The sequence below is a fragment of the Hypanus sabinus genome, chromosome 1, assembly GCF_030144855.1.
Source record: "Hypanus sabinus isolate sHypSab1 chromosome 1, sHypSab1.hap1, whole genome shotgun sequence".
Classification (NCBI taxonomy): domain Eukaryota; kingdom Metazoa; phylum Chordata; class Chondrichthyes; order Myliobatiformes; family Dasyatidae; genus Hypanus; species Hypanus sabinus.
Window position 1 is genome coordinate 81,509,345 of NC_082706.1, and position 18,949 is coordinate 81,528,293.

General features: G+C 43.7%; 1 protein-coding gene across 1 annotated transcript in view; it reads right to left on the minus strand.

Moving 5' to 3' along the window:
• Positions 1-2,589: 2,589 nt before the first annotated feature.
• timm21 (translocase of inner mitochondrial membrane 21) overlaps positions 2,590-18,949 on the minus strand; it is a 45,395-nt gene continuing 29,035 nt past the window's right edge. Inside the window, 2 exon segments of the mRNA XM_059971429.1 lie at positions 2,590-2,981; positions 4,041-4,143. Of these exon segments, the coding sequence (XP_059827412.1) occupies positions 2,889-2,981; positions 4,041-4,143 (196 nt within the window). The 3' untranslated portion in view covers positions 2,590-2,888.

Genomic DNA, 18,949 nt, shown 5'->3' on the forward strand with positions numbered 1-18,949 from the left:
GAGGGAATTAAATGCAGCATCTCCAAGTTTGCGGATGACACGAAGCTGGGCGGTGGTGTTATCTGTGAGGAGGATGCTAAGAGGATGCAGGGTGACTTGAATAGGTTAGGTGAGTGGACAAATTCATGGCAGATGCAGTTTAATGTGGATAAATGTGAGGTTATCCACTTTGGTTGCAAGAACAGGAAAACAGATTATTATCTGAATGGTGGCCGATTAGGAAAAGGGGAGGTGCAACAAGACCTGGGTGTCATTGTACACCAGTCATTGAAAGTGGCCATGCAGGAACAGCAGGTGGTGAAAAAGGCAAATGGTATGTTGGCATTCATAACAAAAGGATTTGAGTACAGGAGCAGGGAGGTTCTACTGCAGTTGTACAAGGCCTTGGTGAGACCGCATCTAGAATATTGTGTGCAGTTTTTGTCCCCTAATCTGAGGAAAGACATTCTTGCCATAGAGGGAGTACAGAGAAGGTTCACCAGATTGATTCCTGGGATGACGGGACTTTCATATAAAGAAAGACTCGATCGACTAGACTCATACTCACTGGAATTTAGAAGATTGAGGGGGGGATCTTATTGAAACATATAAAATTCTAAAGGGATTGGACAGGATAGATGCAGGAAGATTGTTTCCGATGTTGGGGAAGTCTAGAACGAGGGGTCACAGTTTAAGGATAATGGGGAAGCCTTTTAGGACAGAGATGAGGAAAAACTTCTTCACACAGAGAGTGGTGAATCTGTGGAATTCTCTGCCACAGGAAACAGTTGAGGCCGGTTCATTGGCTATACTTAAGAGGAAGTTAGATATGGCCCTTGAGGCTAAAGGGATCAGGGGGTATGGAGAGAAAGCAGGTACAGGGTTCTGAGTTGGATGATCAGCCATGATCATACTGAATGGCAGTGCAAGCTCGAAGGGCTGAATGGCCTACTCCTGCACCTATTTTCTATGTTTCCACCCATATCGGCAACTGGTCTATATACAGTTGCATCTTTTGGCAATCTTCTACACTACCCACACCACCAAAAACTTTTGCACCATCTGCAAACCTATTAACCAATCATCAACATCAATCACAAACAGCAGAGGCATCCCTGTGGGGCACCACTAGCTATGGACCTCCAGTCTGAATAAATCCTGTCAACTGCTTCTGTGGGCAAGCCAGTGCTGAATCCGAACATCCAAGTCACCGTGGATCCCAAACTCTTGATCTTCCAGATGAGAAGACTCCAGCTCAAATGCCTATTTGTTCATCTCCTGTCATCAGTGTCAATTGTGAGATGCAGAATGCAATACACTGATGCAGCTGACTCAAATGTACATCAACAGAAAGTATTTTGTTTGGATGAATGTCTAAGGGACAGTTGAGGCACAGATGACACAGCTAGAGTTCATAAACAAATCTGTTGCAAGATAGTCATTTTCTCTCTTCAGTTATTTTATCAAGAAGGATATAGATCAAAGTGCTTCACTTTATCCACAATCCACTTCTATTAGATATTGTGCCTCAATTCTTCCAGCATGCACCATGAAAACTCCTGAACCAGTTCAAAGGCTCTATTCTACATTCTCAGGACAGGTATTTATATGGTTTCTGTATTGGTGGCATCATTCTCTCCTCAAGGTCAGTCAATCTTCGAAAGGGGCTTAGGACTTTAATAAGTCTGATGCACTAGAGGTCTATTTCTTATTAGTTAAACTTTGGTGATCTACTGAGACCAAAAGGCAAGAGTTTTTATAACTTCATTTTGAGTTCATATTTCTTGGTTGTTTAACCAAAAACCTAATAATTCAATTAGTATTTGCTATGGAGCAACAAAATGCAATTTGCATTGCCAGCAGACCACAACTCCCTGGTAAAATTCTGCTATCAAACACGATTGCAGGAAGTGCCAAGGTTGGCTGATTCACCTCAGGGGGGATGGGAAAGAGTAAGAGGTTGAACAGGATATGAGCTCCTACAGGCTTGCATTGGTAGAGGCTTCAAAGTACATTCAATGGCCACTTTATTAGGTCTATCTACTCCTTAATGTTAATATCTATAATCAGCTAATCTTGTGACAGCAACTCTTTGCATAATAGCATGGTGAAGATATCCAGACCAATCATCAGGATGGGCAAGAAATGTGATCCATGTGACTTTGGCTGTGGAACAATTGTTGGTGCCAGATGGGGTGGTTTGAGAATCTCAGAAGCTGCTGATCTTTCACACACAAGTCTCTAGAGTTTACAGAGAATGGTGCAGAAAGCAAAAAAAAAATTATCCAGTGAGCAGCACTTCTGTTAATGAAAGAGGTCAGAGGAGAACAGCTGGGCTGGTTCAAACTGACAGGAAGGCAACAATAACTCAAATAACCACACAACAGTGGTGTCCAGAAAAGCATCTCTGAACACACAACACGTCGAACCTTAAAGTGGATGAACTACAGTAGTGGAAGACCACAAACATACACTCAATGTTATTTTACTAAGCGCAGGAGGTATCTAATAAAGTGGCCATGGTGTGTAGTTTGGTTGTATTCAGCTGAGTGAACAGTGCAAGTCTCAGACAACCTAAGTGAAAAAGTAGAATAAAATTTAGTGTAACTGTCACAAAATACTTTATTTATGAAGTTACTTCATTTTCCATACATGATTCAGTTTGCTTTGCTCAAAAGGATTTAAAATAAAATACATTAATTAACAGACTGTCTATATACCAAACATTTGCAGTAATTGTGTTTCAGATTCTGAATCAGACCTTCTCACAAATAAATTGCACTGACAGTCTCTGAGAAAAGATTAATTATCCAAATTATTTCTTATTCACAGGCTTTCTTTAATTTATTAAAACATGAAAAGATCTCCGGCTTTCTCTCAGCATATCAAAAAATACACATTCATGACGTTCAACGGTTGTCTTCAACAATAATGGTTCTTTTAGGATAGGTGTCAAAGTCCACAAATATGTAACGAAAGTCATACTTTCCACTTTCTGGGTTCTGAAATAAAGAGCATAAGACATTTCCATTCATTATCAATGTGAATTTAGTTTTCTGTCATTCATTGTAACAAGGCACAGAAAATAAATGGCCCTAAGGAGATGCTTAACGCTTCTGGAATAGGTTACATCTTCTCTCAACAGCTAAAACAAGGTGAAAGACTCTGGGAATTCATTTTAAAAGTGGTGCATCCTGTTGGATTGGAAACTTGATGGGCTTTTGTTCTGGCAAAATGCAGTCAGCATTACTGCGAGTTTCGGGGCGGATGAATATGGAAATATTCTGTGGCCAAGATTCTTAAACAACTGCATACCTGTATGTGAAAGATCAATGTTCCAAGGCATTTAATTCTACAAACGTAGATACATGTTTTAATTTTATGTGTGATTGGCAAAGGTACAAATTTCAGTACTCAGTATTTTAGTGAGCAAGTGAAATCTACTTTTAACAGTGGATAATGTATAAAGAACTTGTAAAAAAATATTTTAATAGTACAGTTTAATTCATTTATTTATGATTGAGATACACCGTGGAATAGGTCCTTTTGGACTTTTGAGCCACAATGCCCAGCAATCCTCTAATTTAATCCTAGCCTAATCATGGGACAATTTACAATGACCAATTAACCTACCAACCAGCATGTGTTTGGGCTCTGAGAGGAAACCGGAGCACCCAGAGGAAACCCACGCATTCACAGGGAGATTGTACAAAATCCTTACAGGCAGTTGCAGGAATTGAACCTGGGCCACTGGTACTCTAAAGCGTTGTGCTGTTAAGGGTGTTAAACCATGGTCTAAATTCCCATTCTTCAGTATGCACTGATTTACAGCTCTGCTACCAACCTACTTCCAGACCCGCACTAATAACAAACCACACGGCTATCACTCTAGCCTGGATTACCCTAACAAAGAATTTAGCATATAGCATTATATTGCCCCCAAATCCACTGAATGCAACTCAGAAATTGTGGAAAACAAACTCTTAAAAAAAAAGTTTTTTCCAGCTTAAAAAAGACCTAAGAATTAACGGAACAGTACAATAAGCAAAATATTAACTAACCTCCTTTGCATCCAAGTGCACTGTTCCTTTTATAGGCTCAGAGCCTTCAATGTAAAATTTGAGCTGCATATGCTTCACACCATGCTTCACATACTCTATGTGACTGAAATAAAAGAAACACAGAAATACATCTCAAAGGTTTAAAAAGAACAAACATGGATTAACATAGCTTTTTCATATCATCAGAATATCTCAAAGAGCTCTTCAGTCAGTGACTATTGAGATATAACGAGTTTGATTTGCTGGCACAGCTGCTGATTTTTCTTATTATAAATATTAAGATGCTGAATGTTTACAATTGACCAGAGTGTTACACCATCTGGGCCATGCTATCTTCTCACTGGGCAGGAGGTACAGGTGCTTTAATCCTCCACCACCAGGTTCATCAACAGTTATCAACCCTACAACCATCAGGTTCCTGAACTGCCATCGATAACTTCAACTCACCTCAATTCTGAACTGACTCCACAACCCACAGACTCACTATCAAAGTCAGTACAACTCAAGTTCTCAGTATTACTTTCTTATTTTTTATTTACACGATTTGTCTTTTGCATATTGGATGTTTGTCAGTCTTTATGTACAGTTCCTCATATATTCTATTGTATTTATTTTTCTATAAATGTCTGCAAGAAAATGGATCTTAATGTAGTGTTTGGCATCATCTACCTACTTTGGATATAAATTCACTTTGAACTTTGAATGCCAAGAAAACTCTGGTGCCTTTGAAAAAGTAAATACTATGGGATTGTTTTCATACTTAGTCAAGAAGGTAAACATCTCATCCAAAGGACAATGCCTTCTTTACGCAAACATGAGGAAATCTGCAGATGCTGGAAATTCAAGCAACACACACAAAATGCTGGTGGGACACAGCAGGCCAGGCAGCATCTATAGGGAGAAGCGCTGTTGACGTTTCAGGTCGAGACCCTTCGTCAGGACTAACAGAAAAAAGAGATAGTAAGAGATTTGAAAGTGGAAGGGGGAGGGGGAGACCTGAAATGATAGGAGAAGACAGGAGGGGGAGGGATGAAGCCTACAGCTGGGAAGTTGATTGGCAAAAGGGATACAAGGTTGGATAAGGGGGAGTCTCATAGGACAGGAGGCCTTGGAAGGAAGAAAGGGGGAGGGGAGCACAGGAAGATGGAACAGGCAAGGAGTTATTGTGAGAGGAAAAGAGGGAGAAAAAAATTAAAAATTAGGGATGGGGTAAGAAGGGAAGGGGGGGGATTAACGGAAGTTAGAGAAATCAATGTCCATGCCATCAGGTTGGAGGCAACCAACCCGATGCCAATCAACTTCCCAGCTCTTAGCTTCATCCCTCCCCCTCCCTTCTATCATCTTGGGTCTCCCTCTCCCACTTCCAAATCTCTTACTATCTCTTTTTTCCGATAGTCCTGACAAAGGGCCTTGACCCGAAACATCAACTGTACTTCTTCCTATAGATGCTGCCTGGTCTGCTGCTTTCCACCAGCATTTTGTGTGAGCTGCAATGCCTTCTTTATACTGTTTTGCTTCAAGACGTGGCGTGTGATTGGTGCTGCTGCCTCAGAATTTCCTGAAGTCATGCTCCATTCTGATCCTTAATGCTGTGTGAAACTTCCATGTGTTAACTACCCAACTCAATGACATGCTAATTGCTGAATAGCTACCTACAGCAACCAATGGCAAATTGCTGCGCCCTCTGTTTCACAGAGACGTGGCTCAATTCGGACAGGCTGGATATGGCTGTTAGACACAAGGGCTTCTCAATCTGCTGGATTGACCGGACTCCTAATTCAAAAAGGGCAAAAAGTGGAGGCTTGTGGTTCATGATAAACTGTTTGTGATGCTCAAGACGTAGCAGTCCTGTCGCCCCCTTGCTCCCCCAACCTGGGAACATCTAATGATTAAATGCCGTCCAATCTACTTACCAAGAGAGTTCTCCTCTGTGATCCTGACCATAAGACATAGGAGCAGAATTAGGCCATTTAGCTCTTTGAGTCTGCTCTGCCATTCTATCATGGCTGATCCCGGATCCCACTCAACCCTGTACACCTGCCTTCTCGCCATATCCTTTGAAGCTCTGACCGATCAAGAAATGATCAACTTATGCCTTAAATATACACACAGACTTGCCCTCCACCCCAGTCTGTGGCAGAGCATTCCACAGATCTACTACTCTCTGGCTAAAAAAGAATACCTCCTTACCTTTGTTCTGAAGGGGTGCCCCTCAATTTCGAGGCTGTGCCCTCTAGTTCTGGATACCCCCGTCACTGGAAACATCTTCACCACATCCACCCTATCCAGTCCTTGCAACAGGTTTCAGTGAGTTCCCCCCACATTCTTCTAAATTACACTGAGTACAGGTCCAAAGCTGTTAAACGCTCCTCATATGATAACCCCTTCATTCCCAGAATCATCCTTGTGAACATCCTCTGGATTCTCTCTACATTCCTTTACATACTACCAAAGGCCAATGTTAAGAAACCACCGATGTATTGAGCTTTGCTGAGGACTTCAATCAAGCTTGCTTGAAGAACTCTCTGCCCAATGATTATGAACATATCACCTGCAGAACTAGGGACACCTGAATGGAAAAACCAACAAAAAGTAAACAATATGGTCCAGTCCATCACAGGTAAAGCTCTCCCCACTACTGAGCACATCCAAAAGGAGCACTGTCACAGGAAAGCAGCATCTCTCATCAAAGACACCCACCACATAGCCATGCTCTCTTCTCACTGCTGGAAGAAGGTACAAGAGCTCAGAACCACACCACCAGATTCAGAAACACTTATTACCCCCTCAACCATCAGACTCTTGAAGCACAGTGGATAACGTCACTCACCCATCACTGAACTTTTCCCGCAACCTATGAACTCACTTTCAAGGACTCATCGTCTCACTTTCTCAATATTTATGGCATAATTACTATAATTATTTTGTTCCGTTTGGTATCTGCACATTGCTGTCTTTTGAACATTGGTCCATCTTGTGGTGTGCTGTTTTTCATTGGTTCTATTGTGTTTGCCATCAATGCCCGCAAAAAAATGAATCTCAGGGTAATATATAGTGACATGTATATAATTTGGTAATAAACTTACTTTCATTTTGATTTGACTAACCAAAGGTACCAGAAGAAATATACTAGAAAAGACTGGTGGGGGGATTGGGAGGGTTAGAAGTCGATATGTAGACAAATTGTATAAATACAAAACGAATAGGGTTATGGTAACTGGTGTAGGAAGATATTAGGAGAGATCGGTGGGGGGGGGTGGGTTGTAGTGGGGAGGGGATGGTTGACGTGAGTGAGGAAAGTAAGTGGAAGAATGAGATCGACAGGTCCTGACAACCACCAGTTTCTACTCAGGTCAAGAGGCCTCCAGCAAATTTGTGAGGAAATAGGACTCTTACTGAAGATTATTGCAGGTCAGACTGTATGTCCTAAAATTTCCCAAGTTAAAGGTGAAAGAGATACCATGAAATGAATGTCGAAAAAGTATGTTTAAATATTATTTGAATGTTTTGGTGAAATAAATAATCTGCCGACTCTCATCCTATGACTGATTCTGGGATTGATCCATTCTCTCGGGAGCTAATTTGTAACAGTCAAGCACGAATGTTTAGCATTCAAAATGCAATTAAGCAAACCACTGCAAAAGTTACCTTGAGCTTTATGCTTGGTAGCAACATGGAGCCAACATACTCCTGTAGGTGGCAATATTTTAAAGAAATAAACAAAGATAGCTAAAAGAAAAGATAGCTGTGTTTTACCACAATGTGCAAACAGATAGGATTAATTTGGAAATACAAGAAAAGCTATGGCTTAAAAACCTGACCTTGATGTAGAACCAAAAATACGAGAAAAATGAGATGTTGGAACCATTGGTTCACAATCCTTGAATGGCCATGACCTGTTAGGGACTGCCAAGGTGTTAGCTAAATAATAGTGAATATAGACACTGTGCAGTTGTTAAGAGATAAATTTTGGAGGTAAAATATAACAGCTTAAATTTTTAAATCAGAGTTTAGTGAGATATCAGGCAAACCTACCTCAGCCTTGTTTCTGATGGAAGACCATCAAGTTGAGCTGTAACCCTGCTTCTCTTTCCAAAGATGTGGCAGGACTCAACTCTTCTTTTCAACTTTAGTCGCTGCTTATCTGCCACTTTTAACAATTTGATTTTAGCTCAGCTCTTGAGTATTGCAAAACGTGATTAAATACAAGCTCACATGAAACTCCCGTCTGTTTATAGGCACACACTAAGTTATTCTCAATACCACCCCACCCCCCCTTGTGCAACTGGATCCTCAATTTCCTCACTTACAGATCCCAGTTCAGATTGGCAACAACATCTCTTCCACAATCTTTATCAGCCGAGATGTACCACAAGACTGTGTGCTCAGCCCCCTGCTCTACCTGCATTATACTTATGACTGTGAGGCAAGGCACAGCTCTAATGCCTTATTAAAATTTGCTGACACTCTACAGTCCCTTGGCCGAATCGAAGTTGGTGATGATTCAATACGTAGAGGAAGATTGAAAATCTGGCTGGTGCCACAACAACAACCTCTCACTCAAGGTACTACATACAAAATGCTGGAGGAACTCAGCTGGCCAGGCAGCATCTATGGAAAAAAGTAAAATAGTTCAATCTTTTCTAGATGCTGCCTGACCCACTGAGTTCCTCCAGCACTTTGTGTGTATTACTTTGATTTGCAGCATCTGCAGATTTTCTCCTCTTTGTGAACCTCTCACTCAATGTCAGCAAGGCCAAAGGGGGAAGAAATCAGAGGTCCTTCAGCCAGTTCATATCAGGGTATCAGAGATGGAAAGGATCAGCAACTTTAAGTTCCCTGGTGTAATTAGTTCAGAGGATCTGTCCTGGGTCCATGTAAGTACCAATATGAAGACAGCACAGCAGCGCCTCTATTTTCTTAGAAGTTTTCAAATAATTCAAGATGTCATCTAAGACTCTGACAAACTTCTATAGATGCGCAGTGGAGAGCACACTGATTGGCTGCATCTCAGCTCGGTATAGAAACTCCGATGCCCTTGAAATGCCTACCAAAAAGCCCAGTCTATCATGGGTGAAGCCTTCCCCATCTTTAAGCACATCTACAAGGAGCGCTGTAACAGGAAAGCAGCATCCATCAAGGACCCGCACCTTGAGGCCATGCTCTCTTCTCACTGCTGCCAGCAGGAAGGAGAAACAGGACCCACACCACCAGGTTCAGGAACACGATTAACTCTCAACCATCAGGCTCTTGTACCAGACAGGATAACTTCACTCACCAATTACTGAATAGTTCCCACAACCCACGGAATCACTTATTTATCTATTTATTTATTTATTTATTTGTTTGTATGTTTGTTTGTTTGTTTGTTTATGTTTGTTTAATTTTTGACATTACAAAGAATAAATATAATAGAATCACTTTTAAGGACTCATCATCTCATGTTTTTGATACTTATTGCTTAATGATTTATTTGTGTTATTATTTTTTGTTTGCACTTTGTATTTTCATAGTTTGTCATCTTTTGCACATTGGCTGTCTGTATTTTTTTGTGTGTAGTTTTTCATTGATTCTATTGTGCTTCTTTGTACTTACTATGAATTCATAAAAAATGAATATGGTTGTACAAGGTGACATCTATGTATGTTGATAATTAAATTTACTTTGACCTTGGACTTTGAACCATTGCTATGTTTGCTGAGCGACACAATTCCCTTCAACATCTTGACTTTAACATTCTTATCATTATTTCCAAATCCCTTTGCATCCTCAATCTTTCCCACCTCCAATACTCTCCAATCCAACCACTGTTGGAGATACCAGACTTTGATTCACCACTGCTATCTTGCTGGCAATGTGACACACTCCATCATTCAGACAATTAGACCATAAAACATAGGAACAGAATTAGGCCAATCTGCCCATCGAATCTGCCCCGCCATTTGATCATGGCTGATTTATTATCTCTGTCAACCTCATTCTCCTGCTTTCTCCCCATAATCTGTGACGCCCTATAGAAATTAATGCAAACATTGCATTTGCCTTCCTTACTACGGACTCAACCTGGAAGTTAACTTTTAAAGAATGCTGCACTAGGACACCCAAGTCTCACTGCACCTCCAATTTTTGAGTTTGTACCCCATTTACTAAGAATAGTTCGTGTTAAATTCCTTCCACTAAATACATTCCCTACACTGTATTCCATCGGCCACTTCTTTGCCAATTCTCTGAATTTGTCCAAATCCTTCTGCTGACTCCAAGCTTCCTCAACACTACCAGCCCCTCTGCCTGTGTTTGTATTATCTGCAAACTTCTGTCCATGATGCAGATCATTAATATATATTGTGAAATGAGGTGAACCCAACACTGACTCCTGCGGATCACCACTTACAGAATTGAAACTACATTCCAAGGTTGAGCTCCAACACTATCAGCACTGTGATACTGGACATTGTGTGGGGGTATGGATGATATACTTCGGCAATGGAGTAGCGATGACTCCAACCCTAATCCAGTAAAAATGAATTCAGTTACAGAGAGGGACAGGTGGTATTTGGTGGGAGGTCAGATCATTGGTGAAGAGGCAGATGGCAGACATGGGACTGATTAAAGAGGGGGCATTGATCAGAATCAGGCTTACTATCGCTGACATATTTGTGAAATTTGTTGTTTTGTGGCAGCAGTCCAGTGCAATACACAAAAATAGACTATAAATCCCAGACGTACCCAATTTTACTTTAAAAAGCATGTTAATAGGGCAACATGGTAGCATAGCGGTTAGTGTAACACACCTGTGGCCCGGGTTCAATTCTTGCCCCTCTATATTCTCCCCATTTTCGTGCGGGTTTTCTCTGAGTGAGTTAGATTATTTATTGTCTGTTCAGAAATCTAACAGCAGAGAGAAAGAAGCTGTTTCTAAAGTGTTGTGTGCATGGCTTCAGGCTCCTGTATCTCCCTCTCTGACAGTAGCAAAGCGAAGAGAGCACGTTCTGGAAATGTAAATGCGCAATGAGGAAAACAGATGCTCTGGAACTTGCCAATATTATTGGCTTCCCGTGAATCCAGACAGATGTGCCCTGCACTCATGTTCATAAACCCTACCTTTATTAAGTGGAAACATTTCCACTCCTCTCAAAATGTAAGTCTCTATGGACCAATTGCAAAAGGAATGTTATAATTTTTAATATCCAGCACCTGGGAAGCACACGTAAACTCTTCACACTGCAACACTAGCTAACTTCTGTAAGCAGCACTGACTTGCATGATTCTCGTATCTGCCCTCCCTCCAATGTGTTTACAAACTACACCACAGGATCACAACAGATTTTACTTCCTGCCTCAATACTGGGACACAATGTAAATGGCAGTACGCAGAGATGCAGCAGTTTCTCTGCCTCCCAATTATGGTGCTAGTTTTAAATTCTTAGATAGCATTTCAAAGTTTCTATTCAGGAATATCAGTCAACCAAAGCTCTGCAAATAGAACACCCCTGAACTCTTAGACGACATTACTTTGGATCTGAGGGCAGCAGAGTTAACAGCGGTGCTCAGTGGACTAGTGATTCTACGGACATCAGACCTGGCCTAACCGGCTCAGTTGAGGGAGTGGCATTCACAGGCAGGGCGAGAGGAAGCAGAAGCACTGTGAGAAAGCCAGGATACTAGCTAATCAGACCATCACTTCTCCTGGCCACTAGAAAATAAAATGGACTCACTGAGAGAGGGGATGATTGCAAAAGGAAGAGGTGAGGAACTGCTGCTTTCTGGTTTTCACTGAAGCGTAGCTAAACAATGATATGACTGACTCAGTGTTTCAACTCAATAGGCTGACTCTGTTCTGCACAAGTAGGAAGTCCCTGTTGGAGAAATCCAAAGCAGGTGGACTCTGTACGTACATTAACAAAGCTTGGTACACAAACTCATCTATAGTTCACATTCACTGCTCTGGGGCAATTGAACATCTTACAATGACATGTCTGCCACATTACCTGCTCAGGAAATATACTGTTGTGTTCACCACTGCTGTTTATATACCCCTCCCCCCCCCCCCCAGTTGTGAACACTAAGAATGCACTGGGAGAGCTTCACAGTATCATCAGCCTTCTGCAAAACTATCATCCCAATAGTCTCACCATAACTGCAGGAGACATCAATCACGTTAACCTGCAGGGCACTCTACCCAAATCCCACCAACACATCACCATGGCCACTGGGAATCAAGCAGACTGGACCATCGGCACAGCACTTACAAAGCCATCCCACACCTCCATCACGTTAATCCCCAGCATGCCGACCAGTCGAAGAGACAGTCACAGTATGGCCTGCTGAGGCAATCACCATGCTTCACGACTGTTCTGAACAGATTAACTGGCGCATGTTCAAGGAAGCGGCCATAAACTGAGAAAACACAGACCTCAAGAAATCTGCCTCACCTGTCATCGGTTAATCTGTAAGTGTGGAGACAACACTGGTACCTCGAGGAATCTGCCTCACCTGTCATTGGTTAATCTGTAAGTGTGGAGACAACACTGGTACCTCGAGGAATCTGCCTCACCTGTCATTGGTTAATCCGTAAGTGCGGAGACAACACTGGTACCTCAAGAAAAGCCATCTCACAGTCCAACCAGAAGCCCCAGCTGAAAACAAAGGTGCACTCCCTACTAAAAGTCCAGGATGCTGCCTTCAAGTCTGGAGACACAACAGCAGGAAACTCATTTTACGCATTAAGTGGGCAAAGACCATCTACACACAAGAAAAAAAAATTGGAAACACCTGCCTGACAACAATGCCCAGCGAATGAGGCTGGGCATCAAGAGTATTACTGACTGTGTAAAGGAAAACGGCGTCAATTACACCAGTGACACCTCCCTCCCAAACGCTCTAAACAGCTGTTACACATGCTTTGAGGCGTGCAACACTGCACCAGCCACGAAAACTGCCCTCCTCCCAGGTGAGCAGGCAGTGTCTGTAACAGCAGCAGATGTGAGAAGGACTCTGCAGAGACCCCCGTAAGGTGGCTGGAACGTCCCAGGCTGAGTACCTGGGGAATGGGTACACCAACTCACTGGTCTTCAACACATCACACATCCAGGCTACTGTCCACACACGCTTCACTCTTGTAACACAGAACTCTACAGCTTCAGAACTAAATGACCACCATCTGCTGGCATTGGCATCAATCATCATCATTTGCTTTGAACTGTTATTAATGGCACACATCAAAACTCCACTCCTGCCGCACTGGACACTCACCAATATGTTTATTGACAGAAACACTTTACAGCAGATGGTTTAGCATCTGTCATGCACCTGGCCCTGACACACCTAGAAAACAAGGACACATGTCAGAATGCCGTTTCTGGATTTCAGTTCAGTGTTCACCACTACTGTCCCACAGACCTTGATGAACAAACTCCTACTCCTTGGAATAAGTACACAACTGTTCAGCTCGGCGCCCGACTTCCTAACCAACAGACCTCAGGATGCTGAACTGCTCCTCCCTAAAAGAGAGGCTACAGTAGATATCAGACAGCCAGGAAATGACACTGGAGAGTTAGTAATAAGGGCCAAGGAACTGACAAATAAACTAAACAAGTATTTTGCATCAGTCTTCGCTGTGGAGGACACCAGCAGTATGCTGGGCATTTGAGAGTGTCAGGAGGCAGAAGTGAGTGAACACAGTTACTATTACCAGGGAGGATGTGCTTGGGAAGCTGAAAAGTCACCTGGACCAGATGGACTACACTCCAGGGTTCTGAAAAAGGTAGCTAACGAGATTATGGAAGCATTAGCAATCATCTTTCAAGAATGACTAAATTCTGGCAGGGTCCTAGAGGACTAGAAAATAGCAAATGTCACTCCACTCTTGAGGAAGGAAGGGAAGCAGAAGAAAGAAAATTATAGGCCAGTTGGCCTGGCTTCAGTGGTTGGGAAAATGTTGGAGATAGTTCAGGATGATGCAACGAGACCTGGGAGTCATTGTACACCAGTCATTGAAGGTGGGCATGCAGGAACAGCAGGCGGTGAAAAAGCCAAATGATATGTTGACATTCATAGCAAAAGGATTTAAGTACAGGAGCAGGGAGGTTCTACTGCAGTTGTACAAGGCCTTGGTGAGACCGCACCTAGAATATTGTGTGCAGTTTTGGTCCCCTAATCTGAGGAAAGACATTCTTGCCATAGAGGGAGTACAGAGAAGGTTCACCAGATTGATTCCTGGGATGGCGGGACTTTCATATGAAGAAAGACTGGATCAACTAGGTTTATACTCACTGGAATTGAGAAGATTGAGGGGGGATCTTATTGAAACGTATAAAATTCTAAAGGGATTGGACAGGCTAGATGCAGGAAGATTGTTTCCGATGTTGGGGAAGTCCAGAACGAGGGGTCAGAGTAAAAGGAAGCCTTTTAGGACTGAGATGAGGAGAAACTTCTTCACACAGAGAGTGGTGAATCTGTGGAATTCTCTGCCACAGGAAACAGTTGAGGCCGGTTCATTGGCTATACTTAAGAGGAAGTTAGATATGGCCCTTGTGGCTAAAGGGATCAGGGGGTATGGAAAGAAAGTAGATACAGGGTTCTGAGTTGGATGATCAGCCATGATCTTACTGAATGGCGGTGCAGGCTCGAAGGGCCGAATGGCCTACTCCTGCACCTATTTTCTATGTTTCTATCAGGTCTCAGGACACATGGAGACACATGCTAAAATAGTCCAAAATGGTTTCTTAAGGGAAAATCTTGCCTGATAATTAGTTAGAATTCTTTGAGGAAATAACAAGCAGGACAGACAAAGGAGAATTAATAATTGTCATGTACTTGGGTTTTCAGAAAGCCTTTGACAGGGTGCCGCACGTGAGGCTGCTTAACAAAAGCCCATGGTATTACAGGAAAGATACTAGCATAGTTAGAGGATTGGCTGATTGGCAGGAGGCAAAGAGTGGAAATAAAGGAAGTCGTTTCAGTTTAGCTCCTAGTGACTAGAGGCATTCTGCAGAGGTCTGTGTGGAACCCTTTTTATATGCCCATAATTTGATTGACGGAATTGATGGCTTTGTGCGTAATTTTGTGGATGTACAAATATAGGTGGGAGGGACAGGAAGTTAATAACAAAGCAGGTAATCTACAGAAGTTCTTAGACAGATTGGAAGAACATGCAAAGAAGGGGCAGATGGAATACAATGCTGAGAAGTGTACAGGTAGTCCCCGAGTTACGAACATCCGACTTATGGACAACCCGTACTTACGAACCGAGGAAGGAGAACGCCGTACACCATTTTAAGTTGATGCCATTGACACTGTGTTGAGTGTTTAACTTCGTATTTGGCTTAAATTTTTCTTGGTAAGATTCACCCTGACCCTGCCTCCCCCATTCCAGTCGGCTGGTGGCAAAGTGAGATCAGTGCCAGGCTCGAGAACGGAGGTTCCCGAGTTCGATGCAGTGACAGACCACCACCATGCCAGGTTGATGTCGAACCAGTAACTCCCATACCATCCGTGCCGGGTTGATGTCCATCCAGTGACTCCCATACCATCCGTGCCGGGTTGATGTCGAACCAGTGACTCCCATACCATCCGTGTCGGGTTGATGTCGATCCAGTGACACCCATAACATCCGTGCCGGGTTGATGTCGAACCAGTGACTCCCATACCATCCGTGCCGGGTTGATGTCGATCCAGTGACTCCCATACCATCCGTGCCGGGTTGATGTCGAACCAGTGACTCCCATACCATCCGTGTCAGGTTGATGTCGATCCAGTGACTCCCGTACCATCCGTGCCAGGTTGATGTCGATCCAGTGACTCCCATACCATCCGTGCCGGGTTGATGTCGATCCAGTGACTCCCATACCATCCGTGCCGGGTTGATGTCGATCCAGTGACTCCCATACCATCCGTGCCGGGTTGATGTCGATCCAGTGACTCCCATACCATCCGTGCCGGGTTGATGTCGATCCAGTGACTCCCATACCATCCGTGCCGGGTTGATGTCGAACCAGTGACTCCCATACCATCCGTGTCGGGTTGATGTCGATCCAGTGACTCCCATACCATCCGTGCCAGGTTGATGTCGAACCAGTGACTCCCATACCATCCGTGCCGGGTTGATGTCGATCCAGTGACTCCCATACCATCCGTGCCGGGTTGATGTCGAACCAGTGACTCCCATACCATCCGTGCCAGGTTGATATCGATCCAGTGACTCCCATACCATCCGTGCCGGGTTGATGTCGATCCAGTGACTCCCATACCATCCGTGCCGGGTTGATGTCGATCCAGTGACTCCCATACCATCCGTGCCGGGTTGATGTCGAACCAGTGACTCCCATACCATCCGTGCCAGGTTGATATCGATCCAGTGACTCCCATACCATCCGTGCCGGGTTGATGTCGATCCAGTGACTCCCATACCATCCGTGCCGGGTTGATGTCGATCCAGTGACTCCCATACCATCCGTGCCGGGTTGATGTCGAACCAGTGACTCCCATACCATCCGTGCCGGGTTGATGTCGATCCGGTGACTCCCATACCATCCGTGCCAGGTTGATATCGATCCAGTGACTCCCATACCATCCGTGCCAGGTTGATGTCGAACCAGTGACTCCCATACCATCCGTGCCAGGTTGATGTCGAACCAGTGACTCCCATACCATCCGTGCCGGGTTGATGTCGAACCAGTGACTCCCATACCATCCGTGCCGGGTTGATGTCGATCCAGTGACTCCCATACCATCCGTGCCGGGTTGATGTCGATCCAGTGACTCCCATACCATCCGTGTCAGGTTGATGTCGAACCAGTGACTCCCATACCATCCGTGCCGGGTTGATGTCGAACCAGTGACTCCCATACCATCCGTGCCGGGTTGATGTCGATCCGGTGACTCCCATACCATCCGTGCCAGGTTGATATCGATCCAGTGACTCCCATACCATCCGTGTCAGGTTGATGTCGAGTTCGCAACCTCATTAAAAAAAAACACTACCACCTCCAGTTTAAATTCCCACGCGGAATATTGTGGAGGATCAAATACCCAAACCCAGCACAGCCCCCATTTGTCCCATTTAACCTGTCTCAGTGCAGTGCAGTTTAGGACCCGGTGAATTCAGAGTTGTGGTCCTTAGGACCCAACGGAGCTCGGGACCCACCGCCCGCAGTGTTTCTGTTCCACTGACAGGAAGCGATCGCGATTGAAAATAAAGTAGAAATAACAAAGTGTTTGGAAAAAGGTGAAATGCCATCGGACATTGGGAAAGCATTAGGCTACAATCGATGCCTGCCCCGATGAAAGCTACAATTATTACTAAGCAACACAGTGGTTTAATTATTGGAATACATATGTTTCTTAAGTGTTTTATATGCATAGAAAGATAAAATATAGACTATATACTAAGACAAACATTTGACGAACTGACGCTAATACCGGATGCACTTGTTCCGACTTACGTACAAATCCGACTTAAAGACGGACTCAGGAATGGAACTCGTACGTAACCCGAGGACTGCCTGTATGTTCATGGGAAGTTCTTGTGCAGGATTCCTTAAAGGTTAACATGCAGGTTGAATTGGTAGAGAAGAAGGCAAATAAAATGTTAGTATTCATTTCGAAAGGGCTAGAATATAAAAGCAAAGAAGTAATGCAGAGGCTTTATAAGGTACCGGTGAGGCCTCACTTGGAGGATTCTGAGCAGTTTTGGGCCCCTTATCTAAGAAACAACGTGCTGACACTGGGGGAGGTCAGAGGAGTTTCACAAGAATGATTCCATGAATGAAAGGGCTATCACATGAGAAATGTTTGATGGCTCTGGGCCTGCAACCGCCGGAAGTTAGAAGGGAGGATCTCTTTGGAAGCTATCAAATGTTGAAAGACCTAGATAGAGTGGATGTGGAGAGGATGTTTCCTATATAATGGGAGAGTCTAGGACCAGTTGGCAGAGCCTCAGAACAGAGATGAAGAGGAATTTTCTTAGCCAGAAGGTGGTGAATCTGTGAGAATCTGTGAGAAGCGGCTACGGAGCCCAGGTGTTTGGGAGGTTGATAGGTTCTTGATTAGTCAGGGCATGAAAGGTTGTGGGGAAAACAGAGAAGAATGGGGTTGAGAGGGAAAATGGATCAGCCATGACAAAATGGCAGAGCAGTCTCACAGGGCTGAATGCCTAATTCTGCTCCGAAGTGTTATGGTCTAAATTCACACATTTTGCTTTGCAGCTGCACTGATTGAGCTGTCAATGAATCCTTTCTTCAGTTTGTTACGTCTTGCATTGCCAGCTCCATCATGGGCACTCGTCTCCCCGTAATCAAGGACATCTTCAAAAGGCAGGGAATGCCCTTTTCTTGTTACAACCATCAGAGAGAAGGTACAGGAGCCTGATGACACACACTCAATGTTTTAGGAACAGCTTAAGTCCATACCAGCATCAGATTTCTGAATGGAAAATGAAACCATTCACTACTTTTGCTCTCTTTTTACACTATACGTTTCTTTATTTTTTATGCATATGTACACTCAATTGCCATTGATGTCCCAGTCCAAAATATCAACTGTTTATTCACTTCCATAGATGCTGCCTGATCTACTGAGTTCCTCCAGCGGAGAGGAAGAAGCTGTTTCTAAAACAATTTCCAGCATCTGCTGAATCTCGTGTGTTTAGAATGGGGAAGAAATGTGATCCAAGTCTCTTTGACCATGGAATGATTGTTGGTGCCAAAGTCTCAGAAACTGCTGATCTCCTGGGATTTTCATGCACAAAAGTCTCTAGAGTTAGACAAATCTTGACCACTTGACCACCGGATGTTCCAGGTCAGCTAAGCAGGATTGAGACAGAAGCACCACAATGAATTACATTCCAACTCCTCCACCTTTAACTGACTCAACTGTTCTGTCTTTGCGGTGGATCGTGAAGCCCGTGGGCT